This window comes from Drosophila arizonae, chromosome 3 (assembly GCF_054131065.1).
Source record: "Drosophila arizonae isolate 15081-1271.41 chromosome 3, UAZ_ARI_1.0, whole genome shotgun sequence".
Classification (NCBI taxonomy): Eukaryota; Metazoa; Arthropoda; class Insecta; order Diptera; family Drosophilidae; genus Drosophila; species Drosophila arizonae.
Genome location: NC_142923.1, coordinates 28,850,438 through 28,877,560, shown reverse-complemented (window position 1 = coordinate 28,877,560; position 27,123 = coordinate 28,850,438). Strand labels below are relative to the sequence as shown.

Sequence of the window (27,123 nt, the reverse complement as noted above, 5' to 3'; positions counted from 1 at the left end):
TTGAGATAGTAGTATTTTTGTAGCCACGTTTTTTAATCCTTTTTCCAATGGCTGCGACAACCCTTGCCGAGCAACCCTGCACCCCCGCCTTCCATTATGGCTCGCGCTCCCTGGTCGACTGCATACACGCGACATTTTATAGTTATTGCCGAAATTCCCTCGATGGCTTTAACCATTTTCTATGCCATTTACATTTTATTTTGTTGCATGTGTCGCAGCGCATGGAAATTGCGGCTCTATTGTTTTATAGTCGCGGCGGGGCAGCTCTAGCCTTCCGTCCGTCCGTCCAACCATCCATCCATCCAGCCCTGCAGCCCTCCGTGTGGGTTTATCAATACGGCAAACATGATGCATGGCCAAAACGAGTTTTCTTTCACAATGGGCTTTCAAACAAAAGTGAAGTGGTGAAATGGGCTTTTGGTTTCCTTTTGCTTTTTAAGTTTATTGAGTCGCGTTTACCATCTTCAGTTCAGTCTTTGGGTCTATTCACAAAGCTTAAGGAAGCAACAATTGTAGTAAATTCCGTTCGTTTTGATTATTCGTAGCATTTAAAAAAAAAAAAAAAAAAAAAAAAAAACATAAAAATAATCTTAAAAATTGAACCAATTTCTACAGAGCTTGTAATATAATATTATCATTATTGAGATATCATCCATTCAAGGCAGGAAAGTTGGATGCTAAAATCCCAGATTCAACACTATCAAAGTATTTTATTTAATAGGCATAGCTGGTCCCACTGAAATTGACCCTTCTTCTTCTTCTGAATATTCTTCCCGAAGACGTGGCATTTTTAAAATAAAAGATGATCTTTAAATTAAATTAAAATCAAATACCTACATTATTTCTTTAAATTTAAAAGCAAGCTATCGAACATCGGATGTTTATAAATTAAGACGTTTCGAAGTTTACTGAAATTGAACTCATTGCAGACTAACTAGAACCTACGATAGATACTAACTCCACTATTATGTTCTTCATTGATTTTTTACTTACAAGGAGGATTCTCTTACTTGCTTTTATAGCAACAATCATTTATTTATTGAAATATATATCGCGTTTATGCCTTCCATTATTACTGAGCGTATCAACGAGTTTCCGGTATCGCTTAATTATTTGTACAAAGCCCCCCCCTGTAAGTCATATAGACTTAATATAAAATATGACGTGTTTTCAATAGATAGAATTGAAAAGCGTTGAATCTGTAAAATGCAAGTATAGTACCTTAACAACACAGTTAGATTATATTATATAGAGCCTAACCTTCTGATGTACTCAGGATGACTTACAAATATATACTGGCAAATATCACTAAACTAAACTTATCAAATGTTTTTGGCAAAACCCAAGCATTTTACTCGCCTTAGTGGTCTCGCAGGAAGCAATCGTCTCGCTAGTCTGCTCCGGTGTCTAGCCAGTCTGTCACTATATCGACTAGTGTGTCTCCCAATCTGTTACTCCACTGTAAACAGTTTCAGGTCTCGATGCAGGGTAGAGCGGCGCACATACCATGGGCAGTTTATGATTTGTCGCAATACTCGATTTTGCAGGACCTATATGTGCTTATAGTTGGACTTTGCGCATATTCTCCAAATCTGCACACCGTAGATCCAAATCGGGGCTACACAGTGGACATAGACTGCTCTCTTAGCTCTCAGTGACATTTTGCTTCGTCTGTTAACCAGCCACCGGAGTTGTTGCATGCGTTGCCCACATCTCCTAGCTACTGCCCTAAGATGAGGACAAGGGTGATGCCAAGGTACTTTGCCTGCGAAGGTTGATCCAGTGTTTCGCCATCTAAACGTATAGGCGGGGTGTGACTGATGAAGGTTTTCAGGGTGTCTACGTGTATTTCCTATAAGTTGAAGGAAAAGAACAAATTCCATCAGTTTGTTTTGGGAATTTTCTCCAGCATGGGGTAAAGAAGAATTTCCCTTTAACTCCTCTCTCATAATGACGTCACACGCCAACCTGTTAGAACCTGTAGCGCTCAGCGATTGTGGTTGGAAACTGCTGGAAACTACCCCTGTGGGAAATGTCCTTTGTCTGGGATATTCGGGGAGGTCAACCCTCCGTTGGCTGGTGCATTGAACCAAGCCGGCAAAACGAAGGCTAAGGTCAATTGCAGTTGTTGGCCTTCCAGTGAGCGGCGAAATGTCCTTTCTATCGCAAAAGGGAAATTTCCCAAATGCCGCTGTTGAATGCTACGCGTCGGCCGTGTCCTTTTTCAGTGCTCGTTGGGCAACCAAGGCGCGCGGTTCTTCGTTCAAGGCAGCGTCCATACAATATTCGTAGTTCGCTTACGAATTCTAGTGCGCGTAAATAATTTTTTGTTGACATCCTGGCGAACGGGACATTCTTTAACAACTGTGGATTAACATAAAGAATGCTTCCCTGTTGCCGTGGCAAACAGTGTTAACAACAAAATGAAATGGTGAAATTTCTAGTTATTTAAGCAGCTAATTTGCAATGCATATGCAGCTCGAAAAAAAAAAACTTTTGTGCATAAGAAATCGCCGGGTTGCATGGCGAAAACAATGTGAAAATGTAGAAAAAAGTGAAAATGTGAAAATATGTGAAAAATGAAATTCAAAACACAAATAATAAATGCCACAGGACCCACTCGGCACGACCACACACAGAAGTCAGCGAGTCGAAATAATCATAACCAGCGTAGACATTGCAAATGTTTGCCTGTCTGTGTGTGTTTGTGTGTGTGTGGAAGCGACTTCCGTTTCCTGTTTTAATGTTTACGTTTTGCGGCTGGCGACTTCCCTTTGGCAGCCAGCGTGTCCTGTGGCTGCTGCCATCCTGTTTTGTGTGTGCGGATTTTTGAGCTAATGTAGCGGCATTTTAGGCGCAGCAGAAGTAATAGATAATAAAACGTAATGTCGTCCTCTTTGGCTAAGCCGAAACACACATACTCCTATGGCTTAAGGCAGTCTTAAGGCCTCCCCCCCCCCCCCCCCCTTCCTCGCTCGCTCCCTCTCACTGTTTAACTTCCTTGAGTTTGGCCTGTGGTGCGTGCCGAATGTCGATTATTGCGCTTTTCGCTCGTTGACGGTAATAAAAATCAGTCGGAAATCTTGCAGGCGCCTAAATGTGGCCAAGAACAAGCTAGCTTCTGCCCCCAAAATTAGATTAGATGATGTGCCATAATGAAGCTGTGCGGAAGCGGAAGAAGAATGTGGGAGCAGTTGAATTCCCTCTGGAGTGAGAACTCAACGGATGCTAAATAAATTTTGGTGATAAAGGAGAATCATGTGTGTGCATTAAAGGAAACATTGCAAGAGCAAGGCATTTGGAAGTGATTCTTATAGTTTCATTTCGCAGTAGATAAAGCATGCAGCTAACGTTGTGATTAATAAGTGGCACATAATTATTATGAATCTTAATCGCAATAATGATTTTAATTCGCTTTTATTTTGCCGCTCAAATAATTGAAAATTAATAATAAACAGTTTCTCTTAGTAAAAATATTAGTAAAGCTGTGATTAGGAATTTTTTTATTTTTATTTTTTTAAATTTTATATATATTTATTAAGTGTACCTGTACGTAAAAAATATAACCATAACAACACAGGGAAGGTAAATTAATAATAGAGCCGAACCCCATACCGAGTTATGGGGATTTTAAGTTGTGGAGGTTTTACTATAGTCCAATAGTTTTGCCAAAGCCTTGCCGTTTGAGTCTTCTTAGAGGTCTGGCAGGTAACAGTCCTCTTGCGAGTAGATTGCGGTGTCTCAACAGTCTGTCACTGTACCTGCTTGTGTGCCTGCCAATCTGCTCTTCGACAGTGTGCAGCTTTAAATCTTTGTGTAGTGTGGATCCGCGTACATACCAGGGACAGTTTGTGATCTGTCGAAGTACTCTATTTTGCAGTACCTGGATTCTTTTATAGTTGGATTTGGCAGCAATCCCCGAAATCTGCACTCCATAAAGCCATATACGCAAAATGCAATGGACGTATACCGCTCGTTTGCATCTTAGCGGCAATGTGCTTTTCCTGTTGTTTAGCCACCGCAATTGCTGCAGTCTATGGCGGCATTTCTTGGCTGCAGCTTTAAGGTGTGGCCCAAAGGTGAGGCGCTTGTCCAAAATGATGCCAAGGTATTTGACTTGCGACGGCTGTTCCAGGGCAACCCCGTGATTAGGAATGCGATTGCAATTGGCAGGCGGCTGACAGAATTCAGTACATATAGCATTTATTTTGAATTTTAGCATTTAACTTTTTATTTTATTTTATAGTTATTTATTTCCTTAATGTGTGCGTATTCTGTGGGATATGAGTTTATGAATAACTGTTGGGTTGTAAAATAATATGTAATTATTATAGAAGCATTACAATGGAGTACATTTTATTATTTATTTACTTTATTTAAATATTTATATGCTTCAATTCAACAATAATTTTGACAAACAAAATTTAATTTCTAATGAAAATAAATTTGGAACCATAATTTAATTTTTAGGATTTCAATAAGTTTGATTTTTAAATAATTTATATGGGATTTGGCTAAAACCAATTACCAATCAATGTGTTGTAAAGGTTCAGTTTGTTTATGTCTGACATGATTGTTTTTGTTTTCTATGCGGTCAATAATATTGAATGTAAAGTTTGGTAAAAAGAGTTTCAGTGGAGGTGAGCCATGGACACCAAAAATCCCCGTGTAAAATTTTGTTTTTAAATTAACCAAAATTACTAAAAGAACTCAAAATTCATGAGCTACTCGGCCATTAACACATCTGTAACTTGACTGCATTTTGTTTTGTATATTCACTCCTATAATCCTACGCTCATAATCGGATCTCCCACAGGGCGTGAACAAGATACATATGTATAATATTAATTACCGTGCACGCCCACAATATGACCCAGAAGACGCCTTGATAGCGCCCACATTCGAAATTCATATTGTGACGGTGTGGAGGGGCTTTCCCGGTCGAATACTTATTATGCGGAGAAGCACAGCTCAAGCCGAGGCGCAGAACGTGCTGCCTAATTTTAGGCGAGTAGGAAACTTTGGGTGCAACGTGTCAAAAATGTTAAGGAACTGTGGAAGAAGCAACCTTAAAGTCCTGGCAATATGTTTGGCAAATTCCTTCGAGTGTAAATCAATTGTGAAATGTTTCTCTGGCAATTCAATTTGCCACTCGCAACAATTAAAGCCTCGGCTTTTCGCATGCTGCATGCGTGTGTCTTTTGCTGTGTCTTCGCATCCGGCGCAACCGGAAGTACTCGAGCAAAAGAACCCAAAAAAAAGAAAAAAAAAAAAGGAAAAAAATGCTGTAAGCGAAAAAAGACAAACAAATCCAAAATAAACAAACGGGAGCTTCCCGGGTAAAGGGAGACGCTGTGCGAAAAAAAATAAAGAGAATAAGAAGAGGAAGAGAGTGAAGAAATGCTTACGAAGCGGAAATTAAGACCCACTCCAGCAGAGTCCCAAACAAAGCTGCCAAGTTCGTAAACAAACACATGTCTAACCCCCACACATGTTCTCCTCCTCCTGCTCCTTGTTCTTTCCCTCTCTCGCTATCACTTTGTCTCTCCCTCTCTCTCTCTCTCACTTTGTGTGCCCTCCTCGTGTAAACAAGCCCAAACATATCACATTTTAATCCGATGTAGTGGAAAATTGCGCAAGAGAATGTTTCGTGGAAAATTGTATTGTTTTCCCTCGTCTGGGGATTGATTATGCGCCATTTCTTTCGTCTGGATTAGAGGGTGTTTAATAAGTTTAAATAGCGATTGTTTAATTAAAAAAGTTGCCAATTCCATGGCATGGAGCAGCTGCGCGAGCTTTCGCCAGCTTCACCTGGCAAATCCTTACAAATGTCCCTTTGCGTTCTATTTAATAGTCCATGAGATTGCGCTGAGTTATGAGCTCAACACGTGACCATATGGCCGCTGTCTCCCTACCAGCTACAGGCTACGCCCTACACTCCACACCCTACTCAGGAATTACGTAGCGAATCGCCTGACAATGAGTAGAAAATTGCCTTTTGCTTGCGCTTAGGCACACTGTCCAGCAGGACAGGGGAATTGTTTAATTAGTGTAAATTTTATGCGCAGCGCCCATAAATATGCAAAGGTTTTTATTTTGGAGAGTTTGTGGACTTGGGAACAAAAGCCATTTCATTAATGAAGAAACAAGTGTTGCGCGTGTTGAGCTGCTTTAATTGTTGTTGCTGTTATTATTATGGTCGAGGAAGTACTTGCATATAAGGCGTATTATTTTGTTAAGTTTGTTTGGTGATAATGAAGTGCAAGTGGGCAATGAAGAGATTGCACAGATTATAATACGAATCAACTATGGATGATGGGAGTATAAATATAATTTAGCTGAGCCCATTATTAATCTAATATAACAATTATGATTATTTGCCAAATGCTTTCTCTATTTTCTCACTTCTCTATTTTACATTGTTAGACTTTCAAATATTTTCAATGAATATTTAATGTTTACTAGTAAACGAATTCGTCTTTAAAGTTTAATTTATTTAAAGCTCAGCATTTATTTACTCTGCATAAATATACTTATTCTACTCTCTGCTGCCTGATAGGGAAACTCTCAGATTTTGATTATATTCCAACTGTAGTTCTATCCACTCCAGGATTTTTCTACCTTATTGCGACGCGCATCCTTGGCAAACTAATTTCCATATTTCCTTTGCCTATGTTTTTTATTTTCGAGAGAGCCTCCGCCTGCCCCGCCCATAAATTGTCTATAGCTGTCATACTTTTGGGCATTTAATAAATTTTATGACTCTGGTTGCTTCTTCGTCGCTTTTGGTTTTTTTTCCATTGCCTCTTCGTTTTGCTTTCTTTTTAATAATATTCGCTTTCTGCGTCTTGTCCGCCTGGGGCTATTTCTTCATCTCCCCCTCTCCGCGCATGTGTCGGGCTGCAAGGCTGTCCTGTCCCATAGCTCGCTCCCTTCCTCTCGCCCCCTGCCTCCTCCCGCTTTCGCTCCACCTCTCGCAGCATGCAACAATCTTTTATATGAGTTTATTATGTATGCTTTTCCTTTTGCTTAAAACATACAATTTCCTCAAGCGATTTCCGTTTGCACTGATGAGTCTTATTAAATGCGAGCAGCAGCCAGCCCCGTCCTTGCGTTTCCTCCCCAGGGGGTGGCTACACACACACACTCCCCACACACCCTCGCACCCACAAACATTGTCTGCCCGGATTTGGTCGTTAACTAACAAAAATACGACGCCTGCTTGCAAATTGAGCTTTAATTGAATTGCACATAGATTTTTTGTTTTAGGATTGCTCGCTTTTCCGCTCCCAGACAAATTTTTACATCCCGTTCCCAGTTTTATAAATACTAAAAAATAGAATAGTAAACCCCGAAAGTTTTTCGTACATGCCACATTTTGACGCCTCTCGCGGCATAACTCAAAAGTCTTTAGAAGTGTTTCAAACTGTCATACGCACGTAGTTCCTTCTCGCACTCAATGTGTCTACCTATCTCAGTTGCACACATTCTATATATATATATATATCTCTCTCTCTCGGCTCCACTCACTTTTGCAACATTTCGGCGCGTACAACAACAGACTTTGCCACTTTATTATACTCTATACCGAAAGGGAAGTGGGTACGTTGGCTCTTTTATGAGCTTTGTTCAGGTTTTGGCCGAATCTGGATTCGAGGATTGGGGCTACGCTGAGGGACTAAAATGAATTGTTGCAGTGTATAGTAATCATATTCTAACTAATCAAAATAAAATATTATACAAACATATATAAAATGATTTAGACGTTAGACCACAGATTAAGTCATCTGATTGTAGCTTTAGGTTATAAAATGTATATAAACATATTATACACCATGAAGTGTATATCTAAAAGGCTACATGCTAATGAAATATTAATGTGCATAAAAAGCAATTTTTTAAAAATATGAGTATTAATATTTAAATGCAAAACTAACAATAGTCAATATATTGAAGGATTTGTCGAACCTTTCGAGCTGAATTGAATACTCCTCTTCTTTTCCTAATATGATTCTATCTGAATCTCGGTTATATAGTTAAATATCTATAACATTACTAGAATATATTTATCAAATCAGTTTGACGAGCGAATCTCTGCCAAAAATAATGTTTAAATATATAATTATAAATATAGGATTGCTAAATAAAAAAGCTAAATAGATAAGTGCCGAGTATGAGATGATTTCCATCACTTTAAGGATTGATTTAAATAGAAAATTCGAATACAAATTCTAAACAATTAATGTAGAAAGTTAAGCAATGTCAACCATGAAGCAATAATAATTCAATTACTGCTCCAGTCAGCATCTTCAGTCTGTTATTGAGTCATTCAGGGTATTTCAATGATTTTCATAGCTCTCGTAACTCTCGCTTCTCGACGACCATTTCGCAGCGGCATTTGAGTGCTGAAAAGAAAGCTAACAGAAAGTATAAAGAAGGAAATAATAGAACTGCAAGTGAAAGAGACGGAGACAGAGAGAGAGAGTGAATAACTAACGCCGAATCAAAAGCATTTCTAACCAACTTTGTGGCAAAGTTTGCGCAGGCGGCGCAACGACTGAGATTGAGTGCAAATAAAATGATGTCATGAAGTGGCAGCAATAATGGGAGAGGAGGCGGGCGAGGGTGTGCTGGAGATGCTCGCTAAAGTCCTTATTATTGTTGCCTGGTGTGAGGGGAGGGCGAGTGAGTGGAGAGCACTGCAAATGCATGCTCCACTTTATTTCAGCTATCAACTCGTAAAGTTTGCCGCTTGATGGCCAGCCGAGCAGAGGGGGCGTAACCGGAGTTACTTAGAGGAAGGGAGAAGAGAGAGAGAGAGAGAGAGTTGTGGGAGGGGCATGGTCGTGGTCTGTGATTTTTCTGCAAGAACTCACAAAAACCGCAGTCGAGTTGCGGCTTTCAAAACTTGAAGCGCAGCAAATACAACAACAACAACAGCAACAGCTAAAGCAACTGGACAGATCTTGACAAGTATTTTGTCAACTTTGCCAGCAGCTGCCCAAGAGCTGCGGGTGGCAGCCTGGCCAGGGAATAGGGTGTTTAAAGTGTCGGCCATTGGTCGAGTACGCCAGTTGGCCGGCAACAGCTGGAGCAGCAGCTGCTCCTGGCAAATGGGCGCCAACTTGTAATTAGCTTAATAAACAAATTCTTGGCCCACTTACAGCAGCAGGTAGCAGCAGTTAGTTCTCCGCTGTCCCAGCCTCAGTCCCGTTTCCTGCCCCTGCTCCCATCTCCTTGGCCTTGCCTCAATTCGCTGCTTTGCAATTCAATTAAAAATTTACATTTAAATTGCAAACTACTTTTGTACTTTATGGCACACTTTTGATGCATTAAGGGAAAATAGTTTTTGCGAGGGCTGCCTTTGAAATCGTCAGAGTTAATAGGCGAAACGACACTAAACGCGTTAACCCGTCTAACTGCTTGTTAGTCACTGGAAGCTTACAATTTAGCAAGTTTCTATTTAATACCCTACATATTAGACTAAGGGGGGTCCTTGATCTACTGGAGATATTTCAGCTCTGTTTGAACTAAAGTTTGCTGATTTATATATTTGCTTTCTTCCCTTTATCTCTTCTTTTAACTAAGTAAAAGTCCCTTGAAATATTTCGCTTTGACTTCTTCACTGACCTCGCCATTTTCGTGGCTATTTTCCACTGAACCCAGACGCTCTTGCAGGCCATTTAATTTGATCAGGCGCCAGCAATTATGCAGCTCGTTGGCTCACTGCCTCTTCCAACCGAGGCAGGCTTCAATTTGTAGTTGTTGTTAATGGCAATGAAAGTTTTTCCATTTGCTTGGAGTCTAAACTCAGTTTGTACTTTTGTGTATAGCGAGACGAAACTAGAGAGGGAGGTAGGGAGAGAGATAAGGAAATGGATGGAATACATTGCATGCCACAAGGTGTTGCAGCTTTGAGTAAAAATTCTTCACCAGATACGTTGTGGATCATTAAGGCAGCAGGATACATTCAAGCCTGTCAAAGCCATGAACTGAGCTCACAAATTTGAAAGAGAAGCTTGACTGACTCACATTAGCTGTCTTGTCAATTCCTTAAAGTTCATTGATTTTTCAGCATTTCCCTGCTGCATTTCGCATTAAATATGCAACTTTTGACACGCCTTTAAATTGTTTCTTTTCTGCATTTGCATTTGCATTCGCATCGGACTCCCTTCAATTTCTGCAATTCAAATTATTTTTGCTTTTCTAGCCACAGCTTTTAAGTAAGTTTTTTGGCTTTGTGGTTTTTCTTGCAGTTTGTATTTTCAGTTTAATTCAGGGAACTGTTTTTCTTTTCAATAAATTTTCACAATTTGTAGCAAAAATTAGAGAAAACTAAAATTTATGTGTGTTTGACATTTGAAATGCAAAATATTACATAAGAGATTTAGTTATGGCATGAGAATTTGTGTTTTATTTATTACTTTTTGCTTATCTGTTATATTTGTTCTTTGATTAATCTCTAAGGATTATATACTTTTGGAAAATATAATAAAAAATATAACAAATATTTAAATATTTAAATTTACATTTTGTTCATTCTTTCATTTATCTAAAAATATTAAACACGTCTTAATTAGCGTAGTTCACATTGAAAGTTTATTTAAATTTAATATTCTAAATATTTACGTACTTGTTTAGCTTGCAGTCTGAATTCATTTCTGGGTAAATTTTTCAGTTTTTATAAATATATTATCTGAGCTTACTCTTGTCTATAATTTGATTAGAGTTAAATGAGGCAAATATTATGTATTCACTTGTCTCTTCTTATACATATTGCCTTATCGTTGAGGTATTTCCCTTCACGGTTCTTAATTTCGCACTTTAGAGAGGTTAAAATACGCTGATCACATTCAGCTTCATACAATGATATAGTCATATCCCTTTTTGCGGATGTCCTGCTCTTGGGTTTGCTCCGCTCGCCTCGCTTCCTTGGGCAGTTCCTTTATCCTTATCATAGCCTTATCGTTGAGGTATTTCCCTTCACGGTTCTTAATTTCGCACTTTAGAGAGGTTAAAATACGCTGATCACATTCAGCTTCATACAATGATAAGTCATATCCCTTTTTGCGGATGTCCTGCTCCTGGGTTTGCTCCGCTTGCCTCGCTTCCTTGGGCAGTTCCTTTCGCTGTTAATTGCTTTTGTAGACAAATTATAAAGCGCTCGAGTGGCTGCGGCAGCCGTTTGTATGCATCACTCAAAAACAGACAAAACCACGCCCCCGCCTTCCGTTCATGACCATGACTTTGCCTCGGGGCTGCCCAGCAACAGCAACAACATTTCCGGCGGAGCTGGGCAGAAAACAAATAGAAAACTCTTGTTTGGCTGGCAGAGCAGTCCAGTCGTCAGTTTTAATTTAACTTTGACATGCATCAGCTCAAAAATCCAATTACAAAACAAATGTACAAAGCGTGCGCCCTTTTTTTTTTGTTTTTATTTTTTGCTCTTAACTGGGCCCAAGCTAAAAAAATACCCAAACTGCCAGCTAAATCCCATTAACGCCTGTGTAGATATTTTTTGACCGAGTCGAGCCGAGCTGAAGATTTATGAAACCATTAATTTTATGAACAGTGCAACAAAAAATCAAATTAAAAAGTGTAAAAGGAAGAAAACAAAACAAAATCGAGTAGCGAAAAAGTGAACAATGTGGGCGAGTGCCCACCCATTATGAGTGGAAGCAAACATGTCGAGACGTTCCGATCGCAATGCCAACGAGGAGGAGGAGGAGCAGCAGCATCAGCAGCAGCAGTTGCAGCAGCTGCAGCTTGGCGCCCGACCCAAGGCACAGAAAACGCTGCACTCGAGGACTGCCAACTACATGGAGCTGGAATTCAGCCAAGTGGCGCACAGCTGCAGCGAGCTGCCTGTTAGCTATGCCACCAGTACGGTGGTGCCGGCGGTGGGGCGGGGCGAATATCGGCAGCCCGCTGCTCCGCCCACACCGCCGCCGCTCTCGCAAATCCCGTCGAGGGAGTCGCGGCTGTTGCACTCGGCGCCGAACACCCCGAGTCGGGGCAAAGTGGTGCTTAGCAAAAAGGAGCGCAAGGAGCTGAGCAAACAGCTCGGGCTCGAGGAGCTCGCCGTAAGCAGCTCGGCGCAGTCAAGCCCCTACAAGGGGCGTGTCACGGAGCTGAAGAACTGCATAGCGCGCGGCCTGTTTGCCACGCTGCATCGCGGCTCGCAGAAGTCGTTGCAGGCGGCGCCTGCCAGCCAGGACATGCAGCTCAGCCAGGAGCTGTCCCCGCCGCCGCCGGCCCCGGAGCTGGCCAACAACAACGAGGACGACGCGGCTGACTATACGGAGAAGCTGAAGAACCTGCCGGTGCGACAGCGCAAGGCAGCGACCTCGCACATGGACAACTACTGCCTGTTCGATCCGGTGGACTTCATCAATGAGAAGGCGCTGCGCTATCCTGGCAATGCGCAGCATGGACTGCGTGATCCGCTGTTCAGCTCGCGGCAGCACCTGGTGTGTGAGGACGAGGAGCTGGTGCCCGAGGTCATCTACGATGGCGATGAGCTCGAGGAGACGATTATCATCGAGACGTCCTGCGAGGCAGAGGCCGAGACGGAAGGCAGCGCCCGTGCGTTGCCCAGCTTTGAGCATCACAATTACTTTGTCATCGACCCGGAGGACTTTGAAATGGAGCCGGCCCCACTGGACATCGGCATACCCAATCCATTCAGCAATGAGCAACTGGTGCATGCCAAGCTGGAGCGGCAGCAGCAGCAGCAGCAGCTGAACGAGTGCGAGTCGGCGCCCAGCATGTCCAACAGCCAGGAGTCGAAGGACACGGAAACCACCTCCACGGCACTTGTCGAGTCCTCCACATCCACCAACTCGGCCAGCTCCAGCAGCTGCTCCAGTGCGACACCGCAGCAGCAGTCAATGAAGAAGAAGCTCACCTTTCTGAATCTGTCGCCCTTTCGTCCTGCAGCCAAGAAAGCCAATCAGAAATCCGCAGTGGATCAGCGCGCCATCTCGGAGCTGGTTACCACCGATCACATGCTGCATCTGCAGCAGCTGTTGCAGCAGCAGCGCAAGGATCAGCGCGCCCACACGGTGCCCATCGAGTCCAACTACGTGCTCTTCAATCCGGGGCCCGTGCCTAGCCGCCATGTCCAGTACAAGATACGTAAGCCCCGCCCGCTCTCCACGCACAGCGACGCCGACAGCGGATTCCTGTCGCCTTGCTCCCCGGACGAGCTGAAGGCCAATCCGAGCATTCTGGTGCTCCAGCAGTGCGACAGCGTCCAGGGTTATATTGAGGTGAGATATCTGAAAAGACTAGACTAAGCTAAACATAATTTAAAGGAATATAATATGTATTAATTAGATATGTATATTATTATTATATTAAATAAAATATTATAAAATAATAATAATATTAAATAAATAAGTATATTATTATGGAGACCAATTAGATAACCGAATCGATTTCTCTGTTAAAGTATTATAAGAATACTTCACGTTTATTTTTAGATATTCTTAACATTTTCGATATCAAAGAAATCTAGAAATAGTTATACTAAGGTGTATAGATATATATTTATTGCCAGTTGCCGTGGATATCCAAATTCTACAAATGAATTTATAATATAGCTAAATGGAGATTTATTAAGTTAATTTAAATTTCTTATTATGTATCATATATTGTATTATTATATATTACAGCTTATAAAACACACCTCGATCCTTAAGTGTGCTTTATTCTTCAACTTTTTTTATGACTACATCTAAACGCTGCAACTGCCACATTTATTTCGATTAGATATTCAAAGTACAGCTTATCTGAGACTTCTGCGAGAATACATTATGTGTGAGACCTGCCCCGAGGGTTTGTTCCTCGGCAATCACATTCGCACACCCCATACTCGCACATCCAAAGCTGGTAATCATTGTGGCATGTTTCGGGTTCGCACTTGTCGCCATTTGCCGGCTCACTTATCTTAACGAGCGGGCAACTTAACAAGTCTTATTATGCAGCTGCTCCCTGCGGGGGAGTGCCTCCTGTTCGTCCTGCTCGGGAAATCCTACAGAGTGGAAATTATCAGACACCCATGAAAGTGCAGTCGAGGCTGAGCAGTGCAGCCAGCCAGCAGGGAGGTTGCCCGTTTAGGATTTATCAGGGGTTGAGTTTGGCTTTTGGCCCTGGTGATTGCATCAATTTTACTGTTTTCTTTGCGTCAAGTGGCAGCCACTGCCATCGGCGCCTCCGGGGAGCAATCAATCCTCGCGTTGGCACTGCGCGCTTCATTAGTTTTCCGCTGGAGAATGTGGGAGACAGCGAGAATAGCAAGAGAAATACTTTTCGCACAGCTGTGCGCAGCATCTTTTGCGACTTTTAATGGAATTGAATTAAAAATTGCTGCCCTGACAACGCACTGTGTGCTCGCCCTCATGCGCTTGCCACAGGCATTTTGAGCCATTTGTAAATTGAAATGCGCTCGGCACCAAACAACAAAAATTGCCCGACAACTGAGCCGGAACTGAGCCAGGCCAGAGCCAGGCCTCTGGCATCCACTGAGGTCTACTTATGGTCGCTCAATAAACCTGGGCAGCAGGAGCGAAGTGTCAACTGCAGTGCTTTTCATATTTGTAATGCAGGCATTCAAACATGGTCAAGCGACGGTGCCACGAGGGTGGCTACCGGCTCAGGGCTAATGGGGGTAAGAGAGGGAGAACGACAGAAAATATAAAAGGGAATTTAAAAGCAGAAAGAATGGGAAAACAATTGAGAAAATTATTGAAATAAAAGGTGAAAATTCGACATGAAATGTAAATGCAATTCAGCTCTGCTCAAAAGAGAGTTTATAATGCAAAATATCTTAAGCATTTGCGGACTCAATCCAAGAATTTTGAATATAAGAAGCCAAGCGGAGGATCAGCTAAAAGACAGGAACCCAGAAATTGTAAATGTAATACAATTCAGATGCAAGAGAATAAATTCTGAGATAGTAATTAAAAAGAGTTAAGAATTGACAATTGGCTTAAGCAAATGACAGCTCTCAGGCAAAATCGAATTCCCAGAAGTGTATTCAACAACAAAGAAGATTTTTGCGCAAAGCGACCAAGAACTCTCAAGTAGTTAATTCACTTGATTGAGTGAGAGCATGAGCACTGGATGATATTATCCTCTTTTAAGTATTGTCTGTATAAAAGGGAAATTAAAAATATATATATATATTATTTATAATATGAAAATATTTTATAAAATATAAATGGAAAACATTTATATAACATTTATGAACTATTTCCTAAGAAGATACGAAAATATACATGAAAATGTAGATGAAAAACATTTATCAACCACTTAACAATTGCAAATGTTGTTCAGGCCTTGAGATTTTCTAATTAAGATTATTACAATGGCCTGACAAGCAGAATGAATCACATAAAGAGTGGAGTTTATGTGCCTAGGCGATAATCTCCGTACCCTCTCCCTCTCTCTGTTTTTCTCGTTGTTCGCTCTCACTCTCTACGACTCAGACTCGCTTAAATGCGTCGCTTTGCGGCACTTCCTTTATAGTCTCACTTTATAGTCACTCTATTTGGCCCGCCCGCCTATGGCCCGCCCACACTCATTAATTCTAACCAAACAGAAGTCGAGCAATTTATGCAAAGCGACACATGACTCGCTTCCACTAGGCCATAAATTTGACTGCCGCCGCCCCACTCGACGGCCGCCCGCCGCATCCTTCTGCTCGTTGCGGGCCTAGCCCAATGTGCCGTGGCCTAGCACCCAGCACTCTCTATTGGGTAATCCCCGCTCTGGAGAGCATGGAACGCATAGAGCCAGCCAAAGAACTCAATTGCAAATTGCAACTGCCACTGAGGCATGCAATTTTCTCGTGCTACACTGGACGAGCAACTCGCACGGCTTCCCCCATCCGGAAAGCTCTTCGCGAGGCGCTAAGCTGTCAAACGTCGGACGTAGTCGTGGTCCGGCTTGCCACCACAGTGGCTGCTGTTCCAGCTGCTGCTGCTGCTCCTGCTGCGTCTCTTCCTCTCTCGTATTTGGGGGTTGCCATGTTGCGCAGCATTGTTTATGCGCTCGGAAATGTTTCCTATGCGGCACAAGTCGCGTGTCGCGTGTCGCGGGCTACTTTATGTGTAACCCCCTCTTATCAGATTGTATCACCCCTCCCGGCCATACATGACATGCATACACATTCAGACATACCCATATATGTATGTATGTATACTGATACTGATTAGTCCAATAAGTTGTAAAAAGTGTCGCCCCGGACTCGCGCGGCGATTATCTCTACTCTGGCTTCCATTTCGATAACTTTTTGATTTATGACTGGCAATAAATGTTGCAAGTGCACTTTATAATTATGTGCCGCCCGCCGGATGTTGCACGAATGGATATGAAATGGCCATTGCCAATGCCATATGTGCGCAAAATCGTTCATAATTATAGTGAATAAATCCCAGAAAAAGAAAAATGTGCAAAAAGTGCGTTCGTGTGTGTGCATGTGTGTGTGTTTGTATGTGTGAATATGGTATTATGCGAGAATGCGATGCGCTGCAATTTCATGAATTTATTGTTTGCCATGAAAACCCCCATTCAACACAGAAACTTCCAGAAATTCTTACTATATACTGTGTATACTGTGTAAGCTATACAGCTTTATATGACCATATAAACCATATATATCTATCTTTATATACGTTGCATATTATCTTTTTATGTAAGTATATCTTATACAAACTGGCTGGAGTACGCATACATTATATTTTTTCTTTAAAGATCTATTAATTTATGATAGATAACTACCTATACAAATATTAATTCATATGCGATTAATTCCGTAAAAAGATACATATTTTATTGTATTTACCCTCTCGATAATGACACCCATTAAAAGTTCACTAAAACCCCTTGTTTTGTAGTAATCAACTTTTTATGTTATACAACACAGAATACAGGATATATAGACAACAGTCCACATCGATCTGTAGCAATAATGTAAATAGATACAATGGATTATGCCATCTATCGCTCAGACAGCTCTACTAAATTTGTATTTATCAATTCATATATTTTGCAAATTTCAAATTAAACAGAATAACTTTTAGATACATTTCAGCATATTATTATTTTGTATTGTTATATTATTATGGACCACTTACCCCTCCTTTATTTAAATTGTTTAAAAATAATTATATAAAGATGCAATAAGCCTACGAGTATTCAATGGATAGATTAAACCTCTGATGACTGTTTCTGAATAAAATTGGTAATATTCTCTACTCAACTTATTTTCTTGCGTGTTACAAACGCTTTATCCTAGCTGACATAGGCAATAAAGTGTAAATCGTTCATTACAAATTTTAATTTCACAGTGCAACAGTTAATTCCTTTTCTCTGACTATTTAAATGAATTGTCAAATGAATAAAAAGGCGAGTTTTTTTTGCATCGAAATTATAGATGGGGGCTGATAAACAACTGCGACTGCAACAGCAGCTGTCAATGTCAATATATATATAATCAATATATAATATATATGTATATGTATATATATATACCCCGCGAGGCATTAAACTGGGGAATCTGCAATAAGCAACAATATATTTGCAGAAGTATTTGCAATGGGTTTTCGCTCATTTTCCCAGTGCTTTCTCCTCTCACACATTTGCCAGTTGGTTGGTTTTAATAATAATTTCATTGCAACAAAATAATGTGTGCATGTGCATGTGTGTGTGTGTGTGTGAGTGTGTGTATTAATATTGTGCGTTAATTTTATGGCCAGCTGGGCCGCATTACCAACGTCTGTTGCCATGAGGCTCCGGGATGGGGCCTAAGGGGCACAGGAACTGAGCCGTTTAATGGATGCTAGCGTTATTAATGCACATGCGAAAAGGATGGGGAGATCGGGACTAAGGCGCATGACGTTCTGAACAATGTCCTTCAGCATTTCTGCTGCACTTTAAGTTCTTTTTTACTCGTTTTCAATTTGCAGCGCACTATCAGAAATGCGTCTGCTACAGGCCTGGTTTGGTCCAGTGCGACGCCTGGGTCCGGGGCCCTCAGGGCAGTCAGGCAAGACCAATAGCCGAGTTGAGCGAAGACCCGAGAGGAACGCCAATGTCGACGCACAGCTCTGACAGCTAAATGCGTTGCACTTATGCTTAAAACATGTCAGACGCTGTAGACAGCACTCAAACCAGCTAACAGGCAGACAGACGGACGGACAAACATTCAGACAGCAGAACGAATTCCGCACTGAAATGGAGCCCTGCAGGGGCTAGCAGTCGAATGCAGTCGAAAGCAGTCGAAAGGCGTTGCATACTTTTTGGTGCATTCTCCAGCTCCCTTCACGCTCTTAATGCCGCTGGCAAATGATGCCTCTGCCACGTCAAAGATTAGAAGCTTTCATTGCTATTAGATTGTGGCTCTCTATTGGGAATAAGTAATTAAGCTTTATACCTAGTCACCTTAACGTTGCTTTCGGTTCAGTTCTCTTTTGAATTTGGTATTGAAGTGTAACTAGTTTCCACTCCTTCATTTATTTGTTTTATTTCTTTTGTGATCCTTGAATTGACTTCAATAGAACAATAGTTTCCTTAAAATTCGTTGTCTGTTAATTGTAAAATGGATTAAATGTGAATATTCAGATAGATTTACTTCAAAAATAAACCAATAATCTTTATATATAAGTATGTGCTATAAAGAAGAGGGAGTCTGCATTAGCTTCATTGAGCCATTTTTTAACTTTACCTGAATTTAGTCTGGTTTCTCTGGTATCAGAGAAAGTTAACAGTAACTCAACGATTAATACTAACTTGTAATTTTTTGTACGAGATCTGATTGAAGTTTAATACATACTTGTATAATAATATAAAATATAATTGAATAGCTAATGTTAATAAAATAGCTAATAGGTTTATAATAAATACGGTATACCGACGATTTTATGTAGTAATTCCCGGAAGACATTATAATCATATAATCAACTTTCGTTATAATAACCGGAAGAGGGCTATAACCGAAGCCTTCTCTCAATTTATATTCGTGTACCTTCCTTAAGGTCTCACTCAGTACCTCAACCCATTATTCTGCACTCTTTTAGCATAGCTAAGCTAGCTTAACTAACCATAACACATGCCATGCATTACTTTCGATGATCTGAACAGATTTACAGTATGTCAGCGCTAGAAGAGGAAAAGTTTGCGCTTAAATATAATCGCAGCGCTTAGGTGGTTCTTAGCTGCTGCAACGGGGATACCATTAAGCATGCTCCCAACTATTTCTCTCTCGCTCTCTCTCTTTCTCTATCTCTCTGTTGCATTCTTTACGTATTCTCTAAGCAAGCCGTGCTGCTGCTCTGTGTGATAAATTATAGCCATAATTTTTGGCCACTAACAAGGCAGCGATGCTTGAACACTCTGGCCACTCTGGCTTCTTGATGTTGCCAGCTTGTTGCTGTTTTTCCTGCTGCTGCGGCTGCTTCTCCTGCTGTTTCGCCTGCAGTCGCTGCTGTTGTTCTTCTTGTTGAATAGTTGTTTTTTTTTTTTCCTCGCTTAATGCATATTTTAAACTGCTCTTGGCAAGTCGGCTGCCGCCTGGCCAAAGCGCATTTTTGGCTTATTGGCAAATTTATTTATTAAATTTCTCCGCTGGCCAAAAGCTGCCGCCTGGCTGCACTCAATTTTGTTGTTTGTTGTTGTTTGTGTGACTAACTAATTAAAAAGTTATTTTTTAGCTCGGCACGACGTATTTATGAGCTGCCGTTAGCCTCAAAATATGCAATTCATTCCGTAGCTTAAGCCAGAGCTGAATGCGGCAAAAAATGAAGAAAAATAGCATAGAGTAATTGCATTGTTGCATTTGAGATTTCTTAAAAGAGATTTTAAAGGCCCTTTCTCTCTATTTGCATTTCTTTTGGCCATAACGATTTGCGCAACGCTTCATGCAGCTGAAAGGTAAGAAACATGGCGAATAAATCAGCGCTGCACAGCGGAAGTTGAAGGCATTCCACAGAGAGACAAAGATGCCGTCGAGCATTCGCCTTGCGAGACATCCGTGGAGCAACAGAGATAAGCTCCGAGCCCCGGGCAGAAATAGCTGCGCACAGCTTATAAATGTGAACAAGCAAAAAGACAGCCCGAGTGAAGGAAGCATTGCGCGTCGCCTCTTGAGCGGAGGATAAGACGTTGCCTAGATACCCTTTGCAATTACCCCGAGAGTTTAACAGATATTTGAGGGCCGCATTAGACTTAATGAAATCTGTTCTCATTTAACACGAAACATCTCAATTTCAATTCATTGAGAGCTAATAGCCTCAGCAAATTAGGCTTTTATTATCAACTCAGATCAAATGTCGAAAATCTTTAAGATCGACAAGCTGTACTGTATACCTCTTGTAAGGATAATAGAAGAGATAAGCTCTTGTAGAATATATTATATATTTAAAAAAATATTACTATTTATTATTAGTACTAAACTTTGTTTAATTATAAATAATATAATTTTTTTTTATCAGTTTAGCTAAAGTAAGTAAAGAGTTAGCTAAGGATAAGGATACTAAGGATTATAATCGTAAATAAGCTGAGCTTAAGTAACTGATATAACAAAGTCAAATCACTTGCTATCCGCTGTGACACAATAACATTAATTTTAAACATTTCTAATGCATTTCGATGCCTGACAAACCTGATGACAATTTCTGGCTACCTTTTCGGTTAGGGCATCAAATATTGTTTGCATAACTTTGAGCTCGGCTTACAGCATACAAAAACTATTAAAAAAGGTAAATCAAAATGAAAACAAACAGAAAGACTTCTAGAGCAGGCAGCAAGAGAAAGTTTTGCATTTCGCACTGGCTGCACTTTCGATTCAGTTCTCAAGTTCTGCAAATGGCATTAAATATTTTGTGAGCTGTCACAAAAGAGTGCCCGAATAAACGAGAGGAGTTTTTGCTAATTATAAGAGCGCACAACAAACATAAATAATTGGCTAGATAAATAGGCTTTGGGCTGCGGCTTGTCGAGTGCGGCGTTACCTGGTGACAAAAGTTATCAGAACAAAACAAACATGAGAATTTATGATGTGACGAAAATGGGAAAATTAATGAATTTAATAATATATAGATTTAAATGGAAACATAGTTAGATTGATGAAATTCATACGTGATTTTGCCTACTGGCAACTATATATAGATCATATTATATAAATTGAAAAAACAAGTTAAGATCATAAGAAAATAATAGTTTGATTGTCAATAAAAGTAGCTAACGAAGCTTTTCACAATATCCATTAACTTTCAGATATAGTCTAAAGGCTTATTCGAAGAGTGCCCGAATAAACGAGAGGAGTTTTTGCTAATTATAAGAGCGCACAACAAACATAAATAATTGGCTAGATAAATAGGCTTTGGGCTGCGGCTTGTCGAGTGCGGCGTTACCTGGTGACAAAAGTTATCAGAACAAAACAAACATGAGAATTTACGATGTGACGACCCGGGCAGGGGTCGGGGCTCGCCTATCAATAACTCCCTAGACGGGGCAGCATAAGAACCATAAAACTAATGCTAGAGTCTGGGGAGCGAAATGTCATGGGCTTACAGCTGAGACTCCTGCGAAATTAATAACCTACTTTTTGCTTCTTCTCCTTTTTGTCCTTTTTTTTGCTCAGTGTGTATCCCTTTGTGTGGACTTTGAACCCCGAACTGTTGTTGTGCACATGCTGGGGGATTTATTTGCCGGAAATAAATATTAGCCGCAGTCAAACACACTTAAGCCTACGTCGGCCATTTATAGTTTTGCAGAGGAGGGAAATTCTACACGAGGTTTTACACAGGCTTAGAACTTGCTTTACACGCACGCACACAATGATATATGTGTATATATATACAGTTCGATTTCACTGTTGTTGTTGTTGTTGTTGCTGTTGCAAGGCGCGTCGTTCCCATAATTGATTTTGTATTGGTTTCGCCCCTTGCTCTCTCCTGCCAGAGGCTGGACAGAATCGAGCTGGATGTGGGCAGAGATGCATATAAAACGCATATTGAATTTCAAAGAGCTTCTCTGCAAATATACATCAATCTGGGCTTCGTTTATGTTTGTCTGTATGAGTGCAGCTAAGATTACAAAAGGTAACTGTCAAACGCAACATGTCAGCCACTCAGCGTAAAGCTGTATTCATAATCGAATCTAGTTTAAATCTAATTTCGAATTTCACAGAACCAAAAGACATGAAATTCATACAAAAAGCGTTATAAAAACTTACCCCTGGCTGACTGCTGTAGTACCTGTGATGATGGACCTGCTGAAGATGCTGCAGAAAAGCAAACATTTTGTTTAAGCGAAGCACAAAAATGATAAAAGGGGTGCACAAGGCCAGTCAAAAGAGAGTTGCTCGAATGAAGGCTTGATATGAGTTGTTTAAAAACGGAAAAGTCCTTGGATAACTGAGAGATAAGATTGAAATAGATATAACGAATGCTTAGAGCTGTAGATGAATGCATAAACAATTGAATAAAGACATATAATTAAATGCAGAAGGATTATATATATATACATACATAGATTATATGTAAGGGTATATACTATATATATCATATATTTCACAACATTAAAAATTATATAGATAAATGCACAAAGAAAAATATGATAAAGATATAAATAAACAGAAAAATATGAATTAAGAGAGCGATAAGAGGCGGATAGATGAAACATATATAGCTGGGTAAAAACATGTCTGAAAAAAATTAATATATGAAAGACTGAAATATTATATAGTTGTATATTTAATATGGAGCTATATAATAATAGATATAAAATGAATATTGTAGATATAATATATGGATACAAATATATAATATAATAGATGAGTAAAGCGATACATACATATATATAAATGACAAGAAAGAGAGAGAAGAAAGAGAGAGACATGTAGATAATAGAAAAATGTTTGCTATATATTATGTATATACATATACATGTATTATATATACATATATTATTATATGGGTATGCAAATAGTATGGGAAATTTAATGAATTTAATAATACTATATAGATTTAAATGGAAACATAGTTAGATTGATGAAATTCATAAGCGATTTTGCCTACTGGCAACTATATATGGATCATATTATATAAATTGAAAAAACAAGTTAAGATCATAAAAAAATAATAGTTTGATTGACAATAAAAGTAGCTGACGAAGCTTTTCTCAATATCCATTAACTTTCAGATATAGTCTAAGGCTTATTCGAAAGGGTTTTCCTAATCTGCCAATCAATCAAATGCAACTGCAGACGTGACATTTATAAGCACATCAAAAGGCTTGATCGATATTAGCTTGAAGAATTGGTTTGCTTTTCACTCATAATCCATCAAGTTGATGCTGACTTTAAAGGCAACCCTCGCTGCCTCTGCTGCTGCTGCTGTTGCTGTTGCAACCACCAAACAAAAGGCTAAACAACAAAGAGCAAATCGAGTTGTTGTTGCTGTTGGTGTTGTTGCTGCTGTTGCTGTTGGGCGCAGAGGCAACAGCGAACTGAAAACAGAAAACAGAAGCCTTTGCCTGCGAGCATCTGGGGGTAAATGTTGCACAGGTTGCCATGGCCTACGAAAAATCTCACTGTCCGTTGCAGCTACCCACAGTTCTCTCAGCTGCTCTGGAGTGTGTAATAATTTGTTTTTATGCCCCAGCTCTACTGGAGGACCGCCTCCTGTAATGTAAACTATGCAGCAGGGTTGCGGCCACTGTCAGGGCCCGCGGGGGTTGCAGGCGAGCTGCTTCATCAGCATTCAAGCTACCGGCTGATCTGTGCGAAAGTATAACAAATATTTATGCTTTGAGCTGTGTTATTAGATTTTAATTTCTTGCACCCATGGAAATGATGGGCTCACCCTCAAGCAACTGCCAACTCCAGCTCGCCTCCTGCCTCCTGCCGCCTGCCTCCTGCCTCCTGAATACCTTTTCTTGTCTGGCTAAGCGTGCGAATGTTTCTGGCTTGTATTTTGCATTTGGTAGGGTGGCAAATGCTTGCTCCCCTGACATTATTCTGGGTGGAGGCATGCCCCTCCCCCATTGGCATTGTTGCAAGGTGTCATGACCAGTAATTGAGTATGGTTTACGCCTGTGCCTCATCATTTTGGCATTTGCTGCATTTGCAACTTGCAAATATTTGAGTAACTGCCTTCGTTAGGGCATTTCTTTTTATCATTCTCTAAGTTTGAATACCCTGTAGGCATGTTGGAAAGCGGGTATGCCAATTCGAAGACTCAAAAACTGTGTAGAATGCATGCGATGTGATAGAAAGATATTGAAGTCGAATTTATATACATACTCAGCATATATTAAAGATGTGGTAAAATATCTCAAAAGTAAATATAGGGTATATATGGGTCTCCCATTGTTAACTGTGCTTTTTTTAAGTGCTGCCACAATGCAAATTTCTGTTTGGCACGTGATGAAAGTTGCAGGAGATACGTTGAGAGAATGAGGGAAAGTGTTTTAGGAGTGTGGGAGTGTAGGAGGGGCAGGGGTAAAGGGAAAGTGCAGACAGCAGCTGTTTCAACCACCGAACACTCTGCGCCCTTTTTTTGGGAAGAAGCCTGAGCTGACTGCTACAAAATGACGTTTACAAAATTACATTATTAGAAATTGATGGTTAAGTAGAGGAGTTCCAAAGTGAGTTGGAGTAAGGGAAGGGCAGAGGGAGAGGAAGAGAGTGGAAAATGGGGTGCTGGTGCGTGTTAGAGTTGTCAGCAGTTTGCGCTTTTTGCAAAGTAAAATTTTTGAATTTGTCGGCCAAGTGGGGAAGGGGAGTGAGGGTGAGGCAACTGCTGTGAACTGGATTCCATTAGAAATAAAAAGCAGAAAATATGTCAGCAACGCTCTAATGAGCGTCAGTTGCACAAATAGCGGCTAGCGCTGACTGGAAGGAGGGGAAGGAGGGGCAGGAGGGGTTGCTGCAACACCTACTAGCCCAGCATTAGCTGAGGGAATTTTTAATAATACAAACCACATTTCAACCAGATTCGGTTCGTTGCCCACTTCTAAGCTCTGGCCACCTTTCAGCTCTGTGCGACACAGAAACCGACTCTAACCGCAATGCAACACGCACTCACTGGCTCCCCACCTCCCTCTCCTACCAAGAATCCATTTCCATTTCTATTTGCAAAATGTTGCATAGTTTAAATATGCGTTTGCCTCATCGCAACTCGTTTGGCTTTTTATGGCGTTTTAAATATTGAGAAAAAAAAAAAAAAAAAAAAACGTTGGCGGTGTAAATGATGCCCCTAAAAAGCTTTTAAGCTGCTTGGACCAAAGACCTGCATCAATGCGAGGGTCACTTGAGCATTTTCGTGCCTATATATAATATTACGTAATTATTTATCATAATGTTTAATTTGTTACAAATTATATTATTATAATAGTTTCAAATTTGCTGTTAGAAGCATTAATGAATAATATATATCTTTTCTGTATCATTGAGAATGTTACAGTAATTGAAATAGAGAAGCGTAACCTCCTAGGGAATTTAAATTTAGGTTTTATGATTATTTACTCAAATCAAAACGCGTCATATAGTTTAAAAAATCAGAAAAAATATGAAGTGGATGAAATATTTTTACAGTTTATAATCTGAGTCTAAAAGGAAAATAATATTATAATAGTTATTATACAAATTACAAAAAAAAAAAAAAATAAAAATATTAAAAAAAATTTCATTGTATCTCATAAACAGCATCTATAATGATTTCATATATATTTCTATATAAATAGAAGAAACAAAAAAATGACATATTATAAGACAATCTGTAAAATACAAGAATTCTAACGAGTTCCCAATATTCAATTAGAGAATTTTAGGATCTTTGAATTTCTAGATTGAGAAAGATACTATCTGTAAAATACAAAAATTTAGTAAAATTCCAATTTTCAGTTAGATAATAATTCAATAATCAATAATAAAACAGAACAATCATTGATAAAAATATAATTAAGATTCTGAGAATATGGGAAACTATACGAAAATGCTAAAGTATCCCTCGCCTTGTGGACATCAGCTGAAGTTTCGCTTTGTTTTTATTATTTTTGATAGCAGACAAGAACTGAAATTGCAACCATAGGAAAAGTGGGATAGAGGGCCACAGAAGAGTTTGCTGAAAAAATCTATTCAAAAGGTATTACAGTCGTGTGTGTGTGTGTGTGGTGTGTTAGAGTGTGTGCTCGTGTGTGTGTGTGGCATTTGCATTGCATAAATGTTGCTGCATTTGGCATAGATTTGCATGGCAATAAGAAAGGACCTAGAGGGAGAGAGAGGGAGGGAGAGAGGGAGGGAGTGATGTGGCAGCAGCAGCTGCTATCGACTTGCAACATATTGCAGTGGCAAGGCAAGGCGCGGCGCCCGAAACTTCCGTTTTTGGTCAGTGGCAATAAAAGTGAACGACGGCGTCGTTCAGAGACAGACAGGAAGTGGACTATTTGCATGAGTTTGAAGGAGAAACTGGAGGGTGTGCGCGTCCATTGATAGAGAAACAGAGCAAGAGAAGGGAATTTTTAAGGGTATTAGGCGGCAGGTGAGGCTTTGTACACTAAATTGTTTGTTTGTTTTTTGTTTTTTTGCGCAACTGTGAACAGTGACACGAAGATCTCCGAGAACTATTAATCAGCCAGCTAGAGAGGTATAGAGCAAGGGGGAGACACTGAGGGAGTGTGTGTGCTGAGGCCCGTTGGGAGACAGCCAGGACTCGCTGTCTTGTTTATAATTAATGTGGAACACGCTGCGGGTGCGTCGCTTCACGATGCAAATCCCATACAGACGCGACCCTGAAGCCGTCTATCTGGCTGGCTGACTGGCTTGGCTTGGCTTGGCTGGGGCTGCTAATGAAACGTCGTCAAGTTTGTGACAGCGCACCCAAAAATTGCAGACTCGCTGAAAGGCAATCTAAGTTGCAGCTAAACTCAATAAACCAAGCCCGACACCCGGGCTAAATTGCAAGTGCAACGGCTCTGGTGAAAAGTTTTCATTAATCTTTGCCCCGGCCAAAAACTTCAACTTTGAGCTTATCAAAATGTCGGCGACTGAACGTCATTTACACGCTGGCCACAATTAAATTGAATTAAGTTGGCAGCACTGAAATACAGAAGTCA

The 27,123-nt window shown here is 40.4% G+C and overlaps 1 protein-coding gene across 5 annotated transcripts in view; it reads left to right on the top strand.

Moving 5' to 3' along the window:
• sick (sickie) overlaps nt 1-27,123 on the top strand; it is a 328,412-nt gene that overhangs the window by 122,461 nt on the left and 178,828 nt on the right. For 2 of the 5 annotated variants that reach the window (XM_018002835.2, XM_018002834.2), the window contains exons 1-2: nt 2,220-2,431; nt 11,512-13,271. The exons of 2 other annotated variants lie outside the window; for them this stretch is intronic. In XM_018002835.2, coding sequence (XP_017858324.1) covers nt 11,685-13,271 — 1,587 coding nt within the window. In that variant the 5' untranslated portion in view covers nt 2,220-2,431; nt 11,512-11,684. Of the gene's footprint in view, nt 1-2,219; nt 2,432-11,511; nt 13,272-27,123 lie in introns of those variants that run through there. One more of the 5 variants, XM_089463438.1, reaches the window with a different exon arrangement.